At 41.8% G+C, this 21,270-nt stretch overlaps 1 protein-coding gene across 1 annotated transcript in view; it reads right to left on the bottom strand.

The window, feature by feature from the left end:
* Positions 1-21,270, bottom strand: part of nbeab (neurobeachin b) — a 185,019-nt gene that overhangs the window by 71,808 nt on the left and 91,941 nt on the right. Inside the window, exons 34-37 of the mRNA XM_069161250.1 lie at positions 17,359-17,420; positions 12,977-13,041; positions 10,742-10,850; positions 8,570-8,736 (exon numbers count right to left, since the gene is read on the bottom strand). Of these exons, the coding sequence (XP_069017351.1) occupies positions 8,570-8,736; positions 10,742-10,850; positions 12,977-13,041; positions 17,359-17,420 (403 nt within the window). The remainder of the gene's footprint in view (positions 1-8,569; positions 8,737-10,741; positions 10,851-12,976; positions 13,042-17,358; positions 17,421-21,270) is intronic.

Consider the following 21,270-nt stretch of genomic DNA (forward strand, 5'->3'; position numbering starts at 1 on the left):
TGGTAACCATCTTTGTAAATGATTATTCCAACATTAGTGAGGACCTGGGATAATTTTATTGCTTGCAGCTAATGCAAACCATTAAGCAGCAGGAGGAGCATTAGGTTTCTAAGTACTGCTTTTTTCAACTGTGCACTAGCTGGAGCAATGTCAAAGCTTTTATGTTTCTTTTGGAGGGAAATACAGCACACACACAAAAAAAAGGTCTTGCTTTAATTTACCTAAACCAGAGAGAAGTAACGCATACAAAATAAAGATGATTCATGTTTAAAGACGATTGGTGTGTAGCTGTGAGTGAGGCTGATTACATCAGCCTGCATGCAGCTAATTTCATTTAACTTCTCAAAAATGTGAAGAAGTAACGTATCATTCTGCTTCATTTCGTTGCACTTCAACAACTTTAGTATGTGTGGAGAGCAGAGAACACTCCAATACCCACACAGCGTAACTCACATGGACAGTTTTATTTCTATTTATAACATAAACATACAAGTGGATGTAATATAACAGCTCTTTTAATTTGATCTAAAATGTCGTCTTTACCTCCATATTATAAAAATGCAGAACACTCAAAACAACCACCCAAACCTCTAAATAAAACATTTGCTTGTGTGTGCAAATCCAAGGAGAGATTTTTCAGTGTGTGCTGGATGCAGTCAGAACTTGGCAGGCAGCAGTCGATTTCATTGTATAGTTTCTGCCCCCTTTCCTGCCACAGTATTGAAGCAGTCTAAACAGATTAAAGTGTTACAAGGGATCACATCATAAAATACAGCCTCCATGCTCCATGAATATAATATCTACCAGTGTCAGAAATCAAGAGGCTCAGGAGACTTAGCCGGGCTCTGACAGCAACAAGAGCTCAGTTTCAGTTAAGTATCAATCAAAATTGAGCGTGTGTGTATGTGTGTGAGTGTGTGTGCGTGCAGGCGTGCACGAGATATCATGAGCTGCTATATGCAAAGTAAGACTGAACGCCTTGAGCTTGTCCCGTGTCAATCTCCCTCAAAGCTTAACGGAGGGAAAGAGAGATGTCAGTGGGTAGAAAGGAGACACCCACGTAAATGATATTGTAAACGCAAGATTACACAGTGGTAAAAATGTAAATCCACTGTAGGCAACTGGGCGATTACTGTTGAAGATTAGGTCCCTCTAATTCTAAGGGCAAATAGACAGCAGATGCCGGTGGGGGATAATTCCGCCACTTTGAAGATTTCCTTATAATGGTATTAACTGCACTTGCTACGTTTTGTAAGGTCTGCTTGTGTTTGCTCATTTGAGTACAGGGGTAGTATTAAGTACTAAGCCAAGTATTTCTATATTTGTCTTGAACAGCAATTGCTACAAATCAAACCCTCCGGTTACAATCACTGATTAATGACTCTGACGCCAACATTTTGATGTGCCGTTCTCTTGTTTGGTCGCGTGCAGATGGTTTCAGTTTGAATGTGGTATTCTGCTGTGTGAGTAGGACCTGGGGTATTCTAGACTATGTGGTCAGTGCTTCACCAGATTTAGATTGTGCCAAAGTGCCGTGGTGAGGGAACCTCCTGTCTGAGGGTGGTCCAAAAAACTGCTCAGGAAGGATCGTACTCCTGATGACAATCTACAGCTGGGTGATACTGAGCTCCCAGCTGCAGATCTCAAAGAGGGATCTCTACCAAGGATCTCCAAGATGGCTCCGACCCACCACAGAGAACATCTATGTCTTAAAAGCATTGAGGTAAATGAGGAGTACAAAGAATGTTGTCCCAGAATTACTGTTATCCAAACTTCATGTGTGACTCAAAACCCTATAGTTAAATTGTACTGGGAAAGCACATGCACACATTTCTGCCACTTAATGTACCGCAAAAACTAACAATCACATCTGATCCCTTAATTTTTTAACCCTTCAGGTAATCCATTTCTAAAAGAAGTGATAAAACACAATTCCTGCTTCAGAATCAATAATAGAAAGATAGTTGCCTGTATTGTCTGTCACAAATTGTCCACCCAATAGCATTCATTAAGCAGAGTTGGCTTGAGACCTCCTCATTTTACACATCAAATGCGTCTGGCTTCATGACAACCATAAAGAATTGCTGTGAGCCGGCCCTCCAGAAACTGGCAAAATTTATTAGTCCCATCACCCATCAATCACCCAAATGGCTTTCAAACTGCATTTTAAAAGCTAATTTTCCACCACTGATAACCTACAGGAAACAGGAGCACCATTATTTATGGAGGCTTTCAGACTTGCTAAGTGCAGTCGGATAAATGTGTAAAAGGACCATCGTCTATTCTCTTCTCTTCCAGATGGGTATTTAAAGCACGTCTTTCCTCAAGGAGCCACTACTGAGGTTTTTGAGGTGGCAGATCCAACACCCCATCACACGGGAAGTGTGTTGTGTTTGTGAAAGAAAAGGAAAAGCTGTCAGGCATATTTCAAAATAAGATGGGGAAAAGAATTGATAACGGTTTTATAGGAAACTATAACATCACTCTGGAGTAGAGAGAGATTTTGGCAGCTGACATTGGATTAGAGGGTAATATATATTCGTAGTGCTGCAGTTATATTGGGGAAGCAGAGACCTTACTTTGTTTCCTCATATTTTGTCTGGGTATTTGGAGAATAGAAGAAAAAGTAAACATTACAGATCAGCTCCAGTTTTTAAGACAAATCGACGGCTTTTCCATGTAACTTCATATCTGCAAATGAGATAAAATCCCCGTGAACATAAAATTGTTCAAATAAAAGAAACATCGAATATCCATTTTAGACCAAATAGACTGAAACTACTTTTAATGTAGTTTGTCTAATCGATTTCAATGTTTTGATTTTAATGAAATTTTAGTCTTTCATGGATAAATATTTTTATGTTGTTTGTGAGCACCGAATAAAAGACAATTTTCTATCAATGTACAACAGATAATGAATCTTCTACAGCAATCTACTATCAAATGTAAGAATCCACCATATATGTTTCAAGTCTGTTAAACCAGAATAGGTCAGAAATCATATACAAGGCTGGAACTGCACACAAATGAGTTTCTCAAGATTTCCTCTTTATTCTATTTCTGCTCAGAGGGGATCTGTGCAAGGCAGTCAGGAGGAAGGACAGGGGCACGCTGATTCAATATAATACCATTATACTCCTTTTAAAAGGCTTCCATTGGTGACATGAGAAGGGGGTAATTACAATAAATACCAGTAATGAGCGACAATTCTATTCAAAAGAGCAGCGACTGGTTTCTGTCACGCAGACACTGGGACACTGAACACACATCAGTTTTGGGTGTAATCCTGAGGACAAGAGGTCTTTTCTTTTCTTTTCAGCTGTCCCAACAGACTTGGACTGTGAGACCTGAAAAGTCCATGTGTCACTGCATCTGAACGTAGTGCTAAAAAAATAAAATAAAAAGTAAAATAAACAAAAGACATGGTTCACTGGTAACCCATTTAGTATGAACCTGCACTAACAGATTTATTGAATAATTTCTGGCAACATATTCACTTCAGGAATAACCTCTCATTTAAAAAAAGTAACAATAATTCATTGGCCCAGTTTAATAGTTAGTTAAAATGACAACCAGAAATGTGTCTCTGTAATGATGAGGCATATCACGCGTCATGAAAACCATCAGACAGCCAGCGCAAGACTCAAAACCAAAGTGAAGAAATGTAAAAACTTTTTCTGTAAATCCCCAGTTCATCCATCCATTACCGATACCTGCTTTAGCCTGAAGAGGGTCACGGGGGGGCCGGAACCTATCCCAGCTCACTTTGGTCGAATGCAGGGTCCACCCTGGTCCATCACACAGAAACAAAGACCATTCACGCTCTCATTCACACCTAAGGACAATTTGTAGAATGACCAATGAACCTGACATGCATGTTTTTGGATGGTGGGAGGAAGCCGGAGTACCCGGAGAGAACCCACACAGGCACAGGGAGAACTCCGCACAGAAAGGCCCCGGGCCCGTGATCGAACCCAGAACCTTTTCACTGTGGAACAACAGTGCTAACCACTGCGCCACTGCGCTGCTAAACCCCAGTCCATTCTTTTTTTTAGTTTTTGTTATGCCACATTCTTCCCCATACAGCTGTTAGATGAAAACAATACCAACAACAAAAGACACTGTGCAACAAAAGTGGTGGCTGGTAACCATATGGTGATGAGCCCACTGCTTTCAAAGTAACCTATAAAGTCAGAAAGAAATGCACACTTTCCTCTATAAAAACACATCCAGTTTGATCCAGTGTTTGTCAGACGCCAAGTGTTTAGTGACTGTATGTCCAACATGATGATTCGATTTTCACAGTGGGCTGCAAACAGTACGCAAAAGTTTAATCTCTAAAATGTTGCCATTTCTTATCATCACTACGCTCAAGACTGTTGCAGAGCGAAGGTCACAGCGCTAAAATCAAAATGCGTCTGGTTATTGGATATGACTCATCTTCTGTAGATTGAGAGATAGAGCAGAGAGACACTGAACAATGGGTATTGGACAAAGACAAAAGGGAAACAACACAGCAGCAGCAAGATTAACTCCGGGTCATGTGGTCTAATGAAGACAGACGTAGGCGGTCAGACGAGGGATGAGGAGCCACAGTGTACCGGCGGTGAACTCCCCTGGACCGCCAGCTTTGCGGAACCCATCCTTCACTGGAGATGTGGCAAAGTCAGTGCAATGCCCAGCTCCATCTCAACACCCGATGAAATTGATGATTCTGTGAGTGGGCCTCTTTCCAGAGATAATTAGCGCAGTGTACAAGGTTAAGAGTGCCCCAAGAGAGCAGAGCCCGGTGTAGGTCAAGAACAAATGTGGAGTGGAGAGAATATCAGCATGCAAGAACAAAGAAGTATCGTGTTTTAAATAAGATCTAATTAATAAAGAATTAATAAAAACACCTCCTCATTGCTGGCTGTTTGAAATGGAGCAGCATTTTATTGAACCCCCGTCGAGATAGAGAAAATGGATGAGGGTATGGTAAGGCTCTGGTAGAAAGGGCACAATGTAAACCTTCTGCATGAAATCCATGGCAAAAAAGATCCGTCAGAGGTACATTCACTTTATTTCTAAGATGACCTACTTCCAATTATACACAAAACTGTTAGCATTTACACAGACACTAAAGAAAATACACCTTTTGCTGCTCTGTGTGTCAAAAACAATAGAATACCATATCTGGTCTACTACCAGGCCAAATGTTGTTTATATTGTCAGGCTCAACCAAGAGACCTTGACCTTTGTTTTCTTCCCCAGAGGGGTCATCAGACATCGGACCCTCTGATGCTGCAAAGCCCTCTAAAGATGCCCTCCCACCCCCCTCCCCTTCCGACCACCCACCCCCTCCTTTGTGATAGTGGACTTCTATTAGAATTGATCACCCTTTCAGGCAAGACCAAATACTCCGGGCACATTGTGAGTAAAAAGGTTCATTCCATCACAAAGTTATTATCCACAGGCAGATTGTTACCATTCATCACGTGCAAGAGATGAAACTCACTGTTAGTCAAGGGAAACGGCTGTTTCACTGCCTTGCAGCAGGATCAATATATGCCGCCATTTTCCTTTCTCTCGTCTGCTACAAAAAAGTAATTATACAGAAGAAATGTTGACAATCAATAGACTAGTCAGGTAAGGTTAAGGTCTGCTGCGGAGGCCAGCAGAGGCTCCTCCGTCAGCTGTCAGGGATGCTTCTGAACTCGGACGCCTGCGTGGAAACAAAGACGGGTTTGTATGCTTTGGCCCCTTTTACATTTGTTTCAGGTTGGTTGTGTTGAAACTGTATTCTGGAACATGAATTTACTGCAGTTCAAGTGGCAAAGTGTCAGAAGTATGTGTCTGCGTGTCTGCGTAGGACGTAAAGTGTTTCTGTGTTGCAAAAAAATAATTTGCATTTTAATAACGTCATAAAAAATACCATAAAGTTGCTATGTCAACTGGCCACTGTGTTATTCTAATAATGTATTCTAAGATGTTCAATGTGATGCAGATTTCTGTTGAAAAAAAGTTGCATCTTAATTTACTCTTCAGCAGTGCTTTGCCGTGTGATAGAACTTCAGAATGATAGAGAGTTCGTCCTCAATGAATTCATCAGCCTCGCCTTGACATCTACTTTCACTTTAGACGAGCCTGAACTTTATAATCCACTGGCAGGGTTCAGAGGTCAACAGCAGAGGGGACCAGAGGGCAGGGAAAATCACTCTCTCCCTGGAAAAAACTCTGACATCCAATTTTCAACTTGATTTATCAGTGTAAAGCTAAAATTGATAGTGTGTCATTACTGAGCAGGGAGCTGTCTGGCAGAGATGTATCAAAGCCTCCTCATTTTGATTTAGCGCGGCGGATCAATACAACCCTATACTGTTTCAATTTGAGGAGTATTGATTTTTCTATGCTGACTCTATACAGGGGCACATTCATCATCAAGCAAGCATATAGTATGATCCAATAGGCCACCACAGGGGCTGATCTGCTTATTCTTCAGTCACATCACATGACTGCAGAGTAGCTGTTTGCAAGCCTCGCTTCAGATTATTTCCTCGTCGCACGCCATTGTCGTATGTGTTGCAACACAATTTCCTCACCCTGTTTGCTACAACGAGAACAAAAGCTCAAAATAAAGTGGCTCTCAGAGATGCAGATAACCTGCAGATGTCTGGAGCTCAGAAAATAAAATCTAATGGTAGATCATCTAATGAGCACAGCTGCAAACACACAATGGCAAAAGAAAAAGTATAAACAAGGCTCAATGGTTTCTGTCGACTGGCTTCCTAAGAATAATTTTGTTTATAATACATTCCACACTAATGATAAATATCCTTTGGCATGTCTCCAGGCAAAACTTAAGACTTAAAGGTAAAGCAATTTCTGTGCATGATGGTGAAAACAAACATTAACAACTAAAGGCTCACACACACACACACACACACACACACACACACACACACACACACACACACACACACAACAGACAGCCATCTCAAAATGCTTGAGGGCTTTATATTTTACAAGGGCAGCATAAATGGGAAAGTTAATGTAGCATTGAATAAGACTAAGCTGCTGAACTGCAACACTGCCTTGAGCTTGTGAGCATATTGCATCATTTTTCTTCACCAGCAGGTTACCATTAAATTTGAATTTGTTGGAAGTTTTGCAGTATCATTTACAATACACCCACGCTCAATAACCTTTTGTTTCAATGCAAATGCTATGCCTCTGAGAGGGGCTCCATAAATATTTGAACAAGAGCCCAGAATTCATTCCAACAGATTTTCATGGTTTGCTAAGGTTCAGTCAGTTTTAGGAAAATCTGTGCTTGGATACTGCAACCCTCTCAGACACGATCAAATTATCAGTCCAATGCGACACCTAGTTTTTGTACAGGTTTAGTTATAGCTCCGAAATGGATTGCCCATTAAAAAATGGCAACACAAATGACAGTAAATAATGCCAATATACATATTGTATATCATTAAGTGAGCAGACACAATAAAAGCACACAATGCCCCATGAATCCATGGAAAAATAAGCCAAATGTAACTGCTTAGGACATCTGCCGTTTTGGGTGGAAATTCTTTCAACGTTACTGCAAGTCAAAGACATAAAATACAGCTATAAAAAATAATTACCAGAGTTGCTACAATATTTTTCTTAGCAACGGTAAACATGGTGTAAGATATGAAACAAACCCAATTTAAGCAAACATGGTTGAACATCTGTATTGCATTTTTGGAAATTTAATTTGAAAATCTAAAGCTACTGTTGCAGCAAAGAGGCCAAATATTGGCACATCAGCAGTGTATTGTGTGAAAGTGGCAGACGTTCTCTCAAGAGCCTGAAAGTAATGAAAGTATATGGACTAATGTTTGGGGCGAACACTCTCAAGGCTGTCCATGTCTTTATCTGATCTGAGTCTCAAACTAAACCCCACTGCAGTTTTACCTGCATGGAGCCACTGAAGCCTCCCATTTCTGCATTTGTAACAACTGTATGAATACGTCTGATACAAAAGACAAGCGGTCAAATTCTCAGCCGTTTGCTCAGCAGATAATACAAACAGTATGTTGTCACACCTCTGTTTGTCTGATATAACCAGCTCTTGATCCTTCCGCCCAGCTCTGGATCTGTGGGACCATGTGGATGCAAGCGAGAGGTGGGCGGGCAGAGCAGGAGAGCCGGTGGTTATTTTAACAGGGCCCATGGGGAAGGCTTCAACTACCACCAGGTGCTGGGCTGTGTTACGGAGAGGGTCAATGAATGCCTGGACAACACTGCAGAAACACCCCAACCCCCTCTTCTTCCAACCCGGTACGTTGGACGACCGGCCAATCAGCTGTCCCCGGGGGATTAAGCCACTCGGCACTGTAATTGCGTTTGCTGACCCGATTGCTGACCCTATCGGATCCTGGGAAAATGACATTAACTGGTGGTCCTATCCCTCGGCTGCAGTGTATTGTAAACAGGTAATGTTTGTCCTGTGGGTTGGACCTAGCGCTGAGCAGCTAAGGTTCATGTGAAAGACTTAACATGGCCCATGTTGGTCTGAAGCTGAACTTGTTGGAGTGTGAGGTCTTACCTCAGGGCCAGTGTCCCCCAGGCTCCGTGCTTGTTGGTGAGGATGTTGACGATTTTCTGCTTTAACTGGTTGGCTGTCACGTGGTCTCTGTGTTTGGCGGCGCTGATCAGGTGGTCACACATCTTTTCTTCTTCTCTTCTGTCAGCAGAGTATTGGGCACAGTTGGACTAATTTGAGATTTAAAAAAAAAGAAAGGAAAAAGGAAAGACAGTGAACCTCATTGTGTATTAATGGTTTTAGGTATAGTACCCACTGCCAGAAGTGATGTTTGACGTTATGCTAATAGCATTTAAAAATGCTTTACTTGAATCAAGTCAGAATATTATATATACCCTCTAATGGAGCATTTGTCACGCTGAGGAATGTTATGGCTTCATTCAACACTTGAGTGCGTGAAGATATTAGTGGACACCTGATAGATATATTCCTACTCCCTTGGAGGAGTGTAGTAAATCATGGCAAGCACATGAATGCAGTCCATTCCCTGACTGCGGACCGATGAGGCTCCCTGCTAGGTAGCTGTGGATGGTGCTATTAGAGGAGGAGGACAAATACTCTAATAGATCCACAAAGAATACGGTCTGTCAAGGTTCACGAAACGACACTGCCATTATATCAAGAAGTGTTAGTGGACTGTGGTAAAGGGGTTGTGTAAAATGTAGCTATGCAACCAATAAACCAATACAAATATCAATGATTAAATCAGATTGGATACTGTGGGAAAACCCAGGTGTAAGAGGGATGAAATAAAAATGTAACTATCTAAAAATGAACTGGCATATAATGTATAAATATGCAATATTAGCTTTAGTTCAATTTCCAGAAGTCAGTGCAACAGAAGTGTTCCAGGTGGCTAAAAGTATGTAGAGGGGTACATGCGACCTGATCTCGGCTGCTAAAACAAGATTGCCTCACTAGGCCACCCTGAGGGAACTCTTGCTAATATTCACAATCTAATTTGCTAACAGAAGCTGGAAGTTAATTGAATTTCCTGCTTTAAATTTGAATTCTGTCAGATATTATACGTCCACGTATTCCTCATAAAGCGGATAACTCAATCTCTGTTCGTCACCTCGCATTACCATGTGACGCCGTGACAAATATCAAACATTATTTATCACTTCAAAGCATATGACGCTTCTCTCTGACACCAACTTAATTGTAAAAATGTCTTATCCGACTCCTGAATCTTCAATCTTGGAGAGTGGGTAATAAAGTAGCGTCAGACCCAGATGAAAAGTGTAGGCTGTCTGGAGTTGGCAGACAGAACGGATGGGGCCAGGTACACTTCCCCCTTCTCCTGACATTGCATATCTAGCCGTCTCTTCCAGTTTATCTAGCGGGTCAAGGATCCTCAAGAACTGTATATCAAGCAGCTGTTTGAGGATGGCTGCTTTTCCCAGATAAGAAACTCATCACTCCTCACATGTATGAGCTGTTAACAGATGTAGCGAAAGTGTGTGCGTTTCAGCTTTGTATGATTACAAACACACACATTCTGCTGTTCTATTGTGACCAATCAACCACATTTAATACAGTAAGATTTCTTAATATTCTGCTAATAATCTATGTAAACCATTAATTTGCTGTTATTTTTCATCTTAATTTATACTGAAAAATTTAAAGTTTACCTTTTTAATTTTCTGTACCATTCAAACTATTAGAAGAATATATAAACTACAATATAAAATATAATACTCATTACTGCAAAACAATGAGTGTTTACACGTTGCTTTAACCAGTTTTTCCTTTCAAGCCTGACGTAGGAGCGGTTTGATGGAGGTGGGCTGAATCCAGACTATCCAGTCAGTAGCTGAGTCGGTTGGCAAAAGCTCATATCAAAATCCTAAATTAATAATGCTGGGATATCCGTTTGCTACCAGTAATTACATTCCTTTATAAGAATTGCAAGGAGTAAGGAGTTAATCCTCATGAAGACACAGAGGGACATGATTACTGAGCATACAGAGTTGAATGGCTGTTTTATACTAATAGGATTGGTTTAGGGCTCATTAGAAGATTGACAAATTCGTTTTTTCACAGCAGATGGTAAAATTAAAATTTGGAGAAGCAGTGATTTAGAAAAGTGCTATTCACTGCGTGAGTCCTGTGACTCTGTGCCCAACTTTACCCTTTGATTTCAGATGCAGGAATGGATGGCGTAGTTTATACCTCAAACTCTGCGTGTTTGTGGACGTCCTCTGCTCGCTGTCGGTTGAGGATGAATTCGGCCTCGTTGGCAACCCGAACTATGTGGTCCTTCATGGCATGGCAGAGCAACCTTTAACATATTGGGGAGACAGTTAAATGCAGCAGACTCTTCATTATCACATAAGAAAATACAGACAGTTTATTGGCAAAAATCTGTCGTAAAAAGCACCCGTGAAGAAAAAGCAGGGTTACAGCAAATCTAGCTTGTCAGGATCGTGTAACATTCTGCTTGTTGAAGGAGCCGACTAGTAAACAGCATCATTTGTCTGTGTTATGTTGCAGAGCTGCAGGTCAGTGACAGATCCCTCTGTAGCATTAAGGAGGGAATAGAGTGTCATTAGAGCACTGAAGCCTGTCTGCCGTACTCCTGATTGACTGAGCATCCCGTCCCACTGACCAAAACATCAACCCTGAGCCTGTACTGCTGACAAGTCTGGACGACGTCTCACATGGCTGCCTCTGAAGGCTCTGCGGTCTCCACCCACATTCATATTTAAATTCCACTTTCTTTAATAACCGAAAACACCCTGGATATAGTGAGTGTGAATTACATGCCATTTTACACACCATTAGGCCAGCTTTGTTTTAATTAAAACAGCCCTTGTTCCTCTCCAGTGCTTGATACAGATTGTAATTTTCCCTCCTGTCCCAAGGAGAGGCAGTAATCCCGAGGCTGCGTTCATCAGCTGCTCTTGCCTCTTTAACTGTTGACAAGCACGCATTAAAGACATTCAAAGACAGAGGCTGACAACGCCAAGCTTTGTTTCCAAACCAAGAATAGATGAGAAAGCAAGCTGACAAGTGATATTTGGAGACGGGAAAAAACAAAAAAAACAAAAATAAACCACACTTTTGTGTTATAATTCATGCATAGAAAAAAACCCGAATCAATCTGAGTTATAGGGCAGGCAGGGTGTGCTTCCCCAAAAACAGACCTGAGCTCCACCAGGAGCAGCAACATTTTCAGTGACCCATTGATAAACAGCAACATTTGTAATGCCTGTCCTGTCATTAGTAACTTTAAATGTGCTTGAACTTGAAAGCGCATTTTGTATTTTTAAGGCTCTTGTGTTGTTTTGTGCACCTCTATGTAATTATTGTGTGAGGATTTGGTGTCAAATCCGCAATTTTTGATGATTGGATGGAGAGTGCACCTCAGCAACAACCTCCTACAGAAATTTTCCAATGCAATAATTTATGAAACACATTAATTATGAAACTAGTAACGGGTCTAAATTTTCCACTAGGCTTTTTATTTTATCTGGACATATACTTTAGCAAGTATTAAAGGCAACAAAATGTGACTTTATCTTTATTTAAGTCTCCTTATCTTTCACTTCATGTTTGTGAGAGCTTGATGTCCCCCAAACTGGAGGTCTAACCTGATGACAGAATAACCTACATGTAGTATCCCCCTCCTACCCAGCCAACCAGGGCATTTTCGGTGTTTTTCATAGTTACATGGCATTCAAACAGCCACATTATGAAACAGAGGAACAACACACATGTACTTGCTGCTTGTGTTGTTGCACATACAGCAGATACCATGTCTGTGTCAGCCACATCTTGTAAAGCAAACAGATTTACCAGACCCCTAGCTACCCCTAGATCTGTCTAGTTAAGCCGAGTAGGTGTACAGGGACTTGAGTGAGACCGGAAAATTATGTGTCTGTCAGCAGCACCCTGGACAGCGCCGTGTGGCCTGGCTGACTGGAGCTCTTTGTTCCAGGGCCAGCAGGGGACTCAGAGAGGCCTGGCTGGGCTGAGGCAAAAGCCTGGGCAAAGAGGAGGCAAGGCCAGATGGGTCAGCAGATGGACATGGAGGCTGAGCCGCCCCTGATCTGCTCTACAGAAGACTCTGAGTCTGGCCACACCCAGAGAGGAAGAGGGAGGAGTCAGAAAGAGAAACAGTAAAAGAGACAGCGGCTGACAGTACGAGAGGCTGGGTGCACTCTAATGTTGATATTCTTACTTCATCCAGTCACAACAGTCTTATTTACCTTTACCCCTAACGGAGCAGTGAAGAGGGGCAAGAGGTTTACACTCATCTACAGTGTCACTTAGTCCAACAACCTTTTTATGGCTGCCCGGGGGAAAACAATAATAAAATACACATACTGATAACAGAGGGAGGAATACACTACTGTTTGCTGTGTGATTTAAACGTATATATATTGCAATGAAATTATACTTTACCTTCCCTCATTGATCAGCTCAATGAAGGCCAGGCCAGCATTCTTCTGAATGGAGTTCTGCCACTCCTGAAATGAAAAAGTTTGCGGTCTGTTACTCACGCCGTAAACAGCTTGTTAAAGGTCCTGAAGGAAAACACAATATAATTACATCCTTGTAATAAGAATTAGATGTGGGTTAAAGAGAAAAACAAGTCAGCATGGCCAACTACCATGAAGCTAACTCAGTAATTTAAAAGGCACATCGTCAGACAGATTTGACAAAACGGACCCAAAGTTCAAAGAGTACGAGCATCATACTCCAATTTAGATCCAATAAGCAACAATTTCTTTCAGAAATACATGACAAGACTCTTATTTCACTGAGCTCACTAAGCAAATTGCATATTTCAACTGCAATTTAGATTACATTTCATAGCTTGTAATTCAAGTAGGTAAAGAAAGCATTTAGTTGATATATCCTTTGAGGAAAAAAAGTGATGGCTATAAAAAGCTGAAATTCTGCACCACATGTGAGACCATCCTTTCTTCCTCTGTGAACAGATCTGTAAACACAGGAGAGATGTAATTGTGGGATGAAACTGTATCCTCTCGCTTAAATACAGCCATTTCCTCCGTCCCCTTACAGTGACAGATTACCGAGCAGGCTCACTGAGCCCTGCAGTGTGCGCCTGGAAGGGATCCGAGCCCTGGGCCAGAGTGCCAGCACTTGCTGTCTCACAACATGCTCTGGAAATGATTAAAAAGCAGTTTGAGAGCGCGCCTTTCACTGTGGGAAATCCAGCTCTCCTGTAACCTCACTGAGGTGCAAATGGAAGGGAAAACAGAGAAGGCCCCATTTCAAAAGAGGAGGGAAAAATGAAAGGGAAAGGTTTTTAGTTCTAAGAGCAACTAATGTATATGCAACTCGAGGCTTCTCACATTTATAAGAAACCTTTCACCATGGTTTATAATAACAGTAATCACCATTTCCAATTGAAATAACATCTTAGGATAAAGTCTACAAGCAGAAGTGATAGATACTGCTTATTTTCTGTCAGTCTGGACAAGACAAGCAGCATTTGTTGTGTATAGTACCAGAATTACTGACATCGACATTATTATGTATGGGCACATGTTTTTGTACACAGTTGTCGTGACTGACACATATTGGTTCACGCAACAGTACACAGTCTGACCCCACGATGCGTTAAGTCGGGGAGATGGTGCTGACAAACTGCTGAGCATCTGGTCTCCAAATGTTCCCCATGACCCCCTTCCTCTGCTACAGTGTCTGCCTGAAATAGGCTGTTGTTGATTTGGACAGGGATCATGTACTTCTGAGGCTCCACTCGCATCACACTCACGTGACAAAAATAAATAAGGAAATCAAGGCAGATGTGACACTTGGGCAATGCCAGAAAAAGTGGCAGCAGGTCAGTGGAGGTAGAGCACGAACCAGTCAAATTCACTATTTTCTTGTTGACAGCTGGTATCGGACTACAGAGGCTCGCTTTTCCTTGTCTTTTTTTTTTTTTTTTTTACTGGAGAGCAGACCTCCCTGAGGAGGCTGCCTTTGATTGCAGGGATTAAAAAAATTTGCAGCAGCCCATTTGAGGGGAATTAGGCCTGACGTGCACCTCCTTAAAAAAAGAGATGTGATCCTTGATGTAAATGCAGACCATGACCAGAGTGCAGCACCTCTCGCCATTTTACGTTTGTTTAGTGAATTGGGTATAAAAAGTCTCAGTTTTAAAGCTGCATTGATTGAGGATTTTGGTCTTTTGGGGCAAATTAGTACCACAATAAATACAGAAACAGCCTTGACTTCTTATTGTCACCCTTTACTATTGTTATAACTGATTTGTAAGATAATTACTTCCTTCTTACATATCCAGTAGGCATGGACAGTATGAGCATTCTCTTTGTCATGTGTTAGCAGACCTGACAAATCCAACTTGCTTTTTTAGCTTAAGTTTAATTCCCACAAACTCATGAAAAAAAATTCACAAGCAGCTTGCTGACACAGTTTTTGATGTTGCATACAGCTCATTTACCTGTGCTGTTTTGCTGAAAACAGCTGCCTACTGCTGCAGCTGAAAACGGTGTTAATGGGAGCGACAAAATAGAAGAATACAGCAGATTCGTCTGGAAAACCAAATTTGGTATAAGTGGCTAAAAAGCTCCATAATGCTAAAGAGCAGGTGAATTCTTTAGGACACATACATGCGATACTTGGAAATGTTGGAGAGCCACTGATAACGCTGTATAGAGTCACTGAGTACTCCTCGTTCTGTCTTTGAAGAGCCCGCCACCTAAAATTTGGACAACTGCGATCCCAGTGAACAGCTTGCTGGCCTTGAGAATAATCTCTCTCCTCCCACTTTCATCTTCCTGAAATTCAGCAGGGCACTAAGTATTTGTGGTGTTTCAATCCAACCTGTCAGTGTGCAGGAGCCTTTGCTTTTATCTGCTGTGCTTTGCTCTGTTATACTCTCCACATCTGGAGGCCTTCCATCACTAAATCTATGTGGCTCCACTCGAGACCCCCCCCCCCCCCCCCCCTCCACCTCTCCCGTGTGTTTAAACTGTTACAAGAAACAGAGCTGCTTGACCTTTTCATTCAGCTGCCCGGGCTGAGGAGAGACACACAGTGTCTGCAGCCGCAGCCAGCCTCACGATGATTGCTGTGATTAGTATGCATAAATAAGAAAAGGCAGATCATTAGCACTAATTTATTCATAAAACTGACAGGTCACAAAACAGAGAGCGACTAAAGGTCAGGTAAGTGCGATCCTTGCTGTCTTAAAACATTAATGTTGAAATATGTGAGGGACATGTCAAAGTTGGCATTTTGTAGTGATTTCAGCCAAAGCTCACCTTGCCTCCGAGAATACTTGCTGCGCTTTTTGAAACTCACCTAAGAAGCAGTTTCTGCTGCAGGACACACTAATTAATGATAGATTGCAATATAAACATCAGTCAGAATTATATTTACTTATGATAAACAGCTCTGCATGTATGGGCTTTGTCACCTGGAAGAAGTAATATAGACAAAACTGATAGCAACTATCCATCACTGCATTGTGAATTTTAAATCATATTAGCTGGTAACATCCCTGGATCGATTATGGATAGTGCCATATTAGGATGCAAAGCGATGGCTCATCTCTGTTTGAAAGGCTGTGGAAGGACACCAAGCTATATAGTCCAGTTTCAAGGCCTCGCTGTCTGATCGATATCTCAGCCTGGGTTTCATCCCCAGAGCCCCTAATGGCAGGAACCTCTGGAGCCGCAGTAATGCTATCTGAGTACAGGGGGGTGGGATGGACTCAAGACCCTTAACAGCATGCTGACGCTCTCATCTGCAATAAATCCTTGAGCTGGAAACCCCAACTTCCCACAGACACTCTACAGACAGAAAAGCAGCACAAAAAGGAGCCCATCGGAAAACCATCAAAAGAGCAACAATAACTCAATGCTGCCGGCCGCATTTATGTACATTTCTGGGAGAAAATCCCCTGAATAATGATTTCCATATAACACAGGCTGAACTCCCTGCTGAAGAGCGCTTCGGACTGCGGATACCGTGGAGCACACATAGTGGCAATCCACCTCCTTTAAGGCTCTAGCCCGGCAGTCTGGATCCACAAAGAGGCACCAAGTAATGGCTTCCTTATGGGCTCCCGACGCAAGACTGATGGGCTGACAGAAGGTATGTTAAATATCTCTTGTTCTAACTGCTACATCAGGGCTCTGACCTTCTTTAAAACATGAGCTTAACAAGAGATTCAGAGGGTCAGATCGGAGGTGATCAGTCACTACCCGGGTTGCACGAGGTGGGGCTCGTTCTCTTAAGGAGGGCTTGGGATTATAAAGCTCTGGGGTGTAGTGAGAAAGTCAGAGAGCAGTATGCGTCTGCATCATCTGTCTGGAACATTTGCTTCGAGGGAAAAAATAATACACTGATAAGCAAAGCTCAGAGAGAGATGAGATAACTTGTTCTCTAATATAAGCTAGAACCCTTAAAATGAATGCAATGATTAACCACAATTATACATTTACAAAAATATCTGCAATTCGGACTGAATACGGAGTATGTCTAATGTGTGTGCACGTTTGTGTTTGAAAGACACCTTTTAAAGTAAGAGGTTAGTGAAATGGACTATTGCACTGAGCATATCGAATTAGCGAGTGCAATGCGTCAGAGTTGAAACCAGGTCCTTCCTTACACGTCTCGAGATAACGTTGGCAGAAGATGTGCTATCAAGAGAAGCGCAGTGGAGGAAGACATATTGAACATGAAAAAGAAGAGAGAATGGTACATAGAAAAAAAAAAAAAAAAAGCTGAAGTGAGGCTGGGAAAGAGGACTGTGAAGAGGATGAGAGAGAAAAAAAATAGCTCACCTGAGAACAAAGCAGCATGACGAGCTCCACCACCGAGGTGCTTGACTTCATACACACTAGACCTTTGGAGACAAAGCAGATGAACAGAAGGGATAATAACCATAGATGTTAGCACATACAACAAATAATATATGTGGGTATAATCAGCTAATTTATTATTTATGAGGCAGATGATAACACTTATTAATAAATAATGTACACAATAAAGCACTGACAGAATATATCACTACGACAACAATACTGTATATTGCTTTTGGAAAATTTTAGGCAAAATTCCATAAATTGTGCTCCCAATTTGCCTACCTAAAAAAACAAATGCATCTGGAACACATTTACAGGTGAACACTCCCTACACACACACACACACACACACACACACACACACACACACACACACACACACACACCTATCTTCACACATGCCACACGCTCACAGAAGACGTTCACAGATTCTTCCCACATCTCCGTTCTGTAGACAGTGAGTCACTGAGGCAGACAACTCTCTAATGAAACATAGGCAGGTGTGAAAAGCTCATTTGTAGAAACAATGGCTGCAACTGGTCTGGTATTCTGCACCTCCGAGCCCCTTCTGCTGTGCTGCACTTGGTGAGAACCATTAAAGGTGCAGTCGTTAATAAAGCAACGAAAACAACTCTGTACGACTCATTATAGACTGGCAGAGTACAGCTCTACGCCACACAGATGTGATTGTACAATAAGTGACGGGGTGTCAATCAGAGGGTCGAAAAATTTGCAAATAAGAAAAATACATTTTATTTATAAAGCACTTTTCATGATGCTCATGCTGTATGCTTTACATATTAAAATGATCAGAAACAACACTGTACAAGTAGGAAATCCAACAGAGGTGACAACACACAACATTAATTACAAATTAAAACCAGCTGATAGAATGAAAACATATTCGCACATTAAAAGAAGCTCTGCAAATGTGGGTTTTGATTTGGGATTTGTAAGGCATGAGTTTTGCACTGTACGTGAGCATCTACTATATGAAATTATAGTATGTTTAATCTTCTATTAATAAAATGACTAATCTTTAAAAATATCTATGAAACAGTGAGCTTTGCATTTTATTTAAAGATGGATCCATGTTTGAAAATCTCGGTAAGAGTGACATGACAGTATGCAGAAAATCTGAATCTGCACCACACTGTAACTGCACTGTGATGCTACAAAACTAAAACTTCATAATGACATTTTAATGTAGATCTAAATGTCATTTCAGTTGTCCAAATGTAAACAAAGCTGCAGTCCCACCAAAATGTAAAACACAAGAAGTACATTAACCAGCCTTTTCATGTAGATATTAACTGGACAACATTTAAATATATACATTTGTATCAAGCTATGAACAATGATCAGTTGAGCAAAACACACCATGACAGCTCATTTTTTTTCATGATTTTAACTCAGATCTGTATGGGAATAAGACAACTGAGGGTTGCTCCTCAAAGGTCAACAGACAACACTGAATGGAAATAGTTTTGCTTGTCTGAATAGTGTATGATGTAACACAGAATGCAGAATATTTATTACACTGGATGGATGGATCTTTTGGTCACTGCTTCTCCATCCATTTCTATTCATGAGAGTCGACTGTCCAAGGGAACATATTGTAAATACTCTGAGAGGATGTGACCCCTCTCTTGTACACAGAGTGCCACAGTTGACCCCTTGTTATAGCAGTGACATGCTGAGCCATAAGTCAGTCCAGTCTGACACAGGAGTCAGGTGGCCAACTGACCCTGGCCTTGTGCTAGTAGACAAACTAAATGCATTCTATTTAAACACGGCCTGCCAGTCCTTTCCTGTAAACAGGCCAGGGTTAAGGCACGGGTGAATGTGGCATTGTGGGGTGATGTGCCGGCAGGCTGGGCCACTCAGGGGACAGCAAGGAGCAGGCGTCAGGCATCACAACAGCAGCAGTGTTCGCACACAGCGCTTAGCCACCAACTCCAAGTGTAAAGCTCAGGGTGCACTCAACATAATTGCCGCAGTGACCACATGTCTGCAAAGGGGGTGAAGGAATAGGGTGAGGCGAAGGGGGCACACGGGGCACAAGAGGGCTTGACCCCGGGCAATCTAAGGAGTGATGGATGGCTGGTAATTACTGGTAAATGGAGCGCCTTTGCACCACAGCATAGTATTTTAACTGTGAGCCTGGGAAGGGCCAAGAAGAGAGAAAAGAAAAGCAAAATCGTTTCAACCACAAACACACTGGAGCTGGGGGAGACTGACGTGGCTTGATAAAGTTAAATATTATAGGTGTACTAGCGCATGTGATTAATCATTGTGTTTATTTTGTCAGATAATCCATGTCAGGGAGCACATTTCACAGAGCCAGAGGGGGTTAAACACGTCGGGTGAAGAGGCTCCTGCTGTCTATCTACGACCTTGTTTGTGGGGGTTACAGTCGGCAGTCTTGAGATCAGCTCTGGTTTGTCAGCTTGGTCAGTCTGCTGACAGACTTTGAGTGAAAGGGTAACAGACATATTCACACTTGTCAGGGCTTTGCTACCTGATTTTCCATTCCTCTCTCTTGACATTGAGCAAGTAGCCTCAGACACATGTGCATGGCATACCCACATGTCTATTTAAACAAGGTTTGGTATGTGCATGATGTATAGAGGAACATATTTAAAAAGCAATTAGTAATACTTCAAATGTCCTCTTCATGAATGTAGAAGAGAACTTAATGCATCATTTCACCAATCATTTTGACAGGACTGGTTATATCAAATAAATAAGACCCAGCTCGTGAGGAAGCTTGGCAAAGATTAAATTTAAACAGCAGAAACACATCTCAGGAATAGATCCATCATATTTTAGACCCAGCCGCTTAGTTAAAAAACAAGCTAAATAAACCTAAATACAATATTTGATATTTCAAAACACTGTAATATTAGCCATGGAAGATTTGGTCCATTTTAACTGCAGTGTAAGTAGTTCTCAGATAAACTATGATCAGGATAAAGTAGACATGTTGTGTCAAACAAATGTTTTCTGGATTGGCTATAATAAAGTCACAGGAGTGCATTCTTTCAACCTGGTGTCATTCTCTGCATAGACCCCTGAAACTAATATCGCTTTAGCTCACACTTAAAAGAAAAGACTTTGGCAATGAAAAAAGGTAGATATAGCATTTCACTTGCAAGTCAAGAGACTGGAGGCCACACACACACACACACACACACACACACACACACACACACACACACACACACACACACACGCACGTCTCCCACATGCGCGTGCTGACTGCGGTGGCAGCGCGTCCTTGTGAATACAGGCCAAAACAAGCGCAGGGGAAAAAGAGTGGCAGTGCAAACACACACAGGCATGGAGTCCCTGAGGTTCGGCACAAGAAGCGCTGTGAGAGGCTGCCAAGCCGAGGGCCGAGGAAAGCGATGGGAGCCTTCACACGGCCACCAGGAAATAAGCCCAGACCAGAGTGGAGTGCAGCAGAGGGATAATACACTTCTGCAAACACTGTGCACAACCAAACCAGTCAGCACAGCTCTTTAACTGTTTGCAATGTGACCTCTTTAATGCCTTTAAAAATAAAAAATAATTAAAGTCATCAAAGCTGAGGCCTGTGTTATTCTGTCAGAGAGGAGCAGGAGTGGGCTGAGATGCTCCTGATACCAGGTTTTACTTACAGTGCTATGACATAAATATCAACAGCCATTACTGCATTACCTTTGAGGAGTTTAACAAGGTTTTTGTCAGCATTTGAACTTTGTTTTACTCTCCACGTAAGTGAATTTAGATTTTAATGTAAACAATTTCAGCTGAATTCTTCAATGCACAAAACAGAAAAAGGGAATTCTTACAATGTTCATACAATGCAAATACAGTTCAATGCTTTTTGATTTTCCAATAACAGTG

This window comes from Embiotoca jacksoni, unplaced genomic scaffold (genome assembly GCF_022577435.1).
Source record: "Embiotoca jacksoni isolate LCO1_2020_lvr unplaced genomic scaffold, fEmbJac1.0.p SCAF_28, whole genome shotgun sequence".
NCBI lineage: Eukaryota > Metazoa > Chordata > Actinopteri > Embiotocidae > Embiotoca > Embiotoca jacksoni.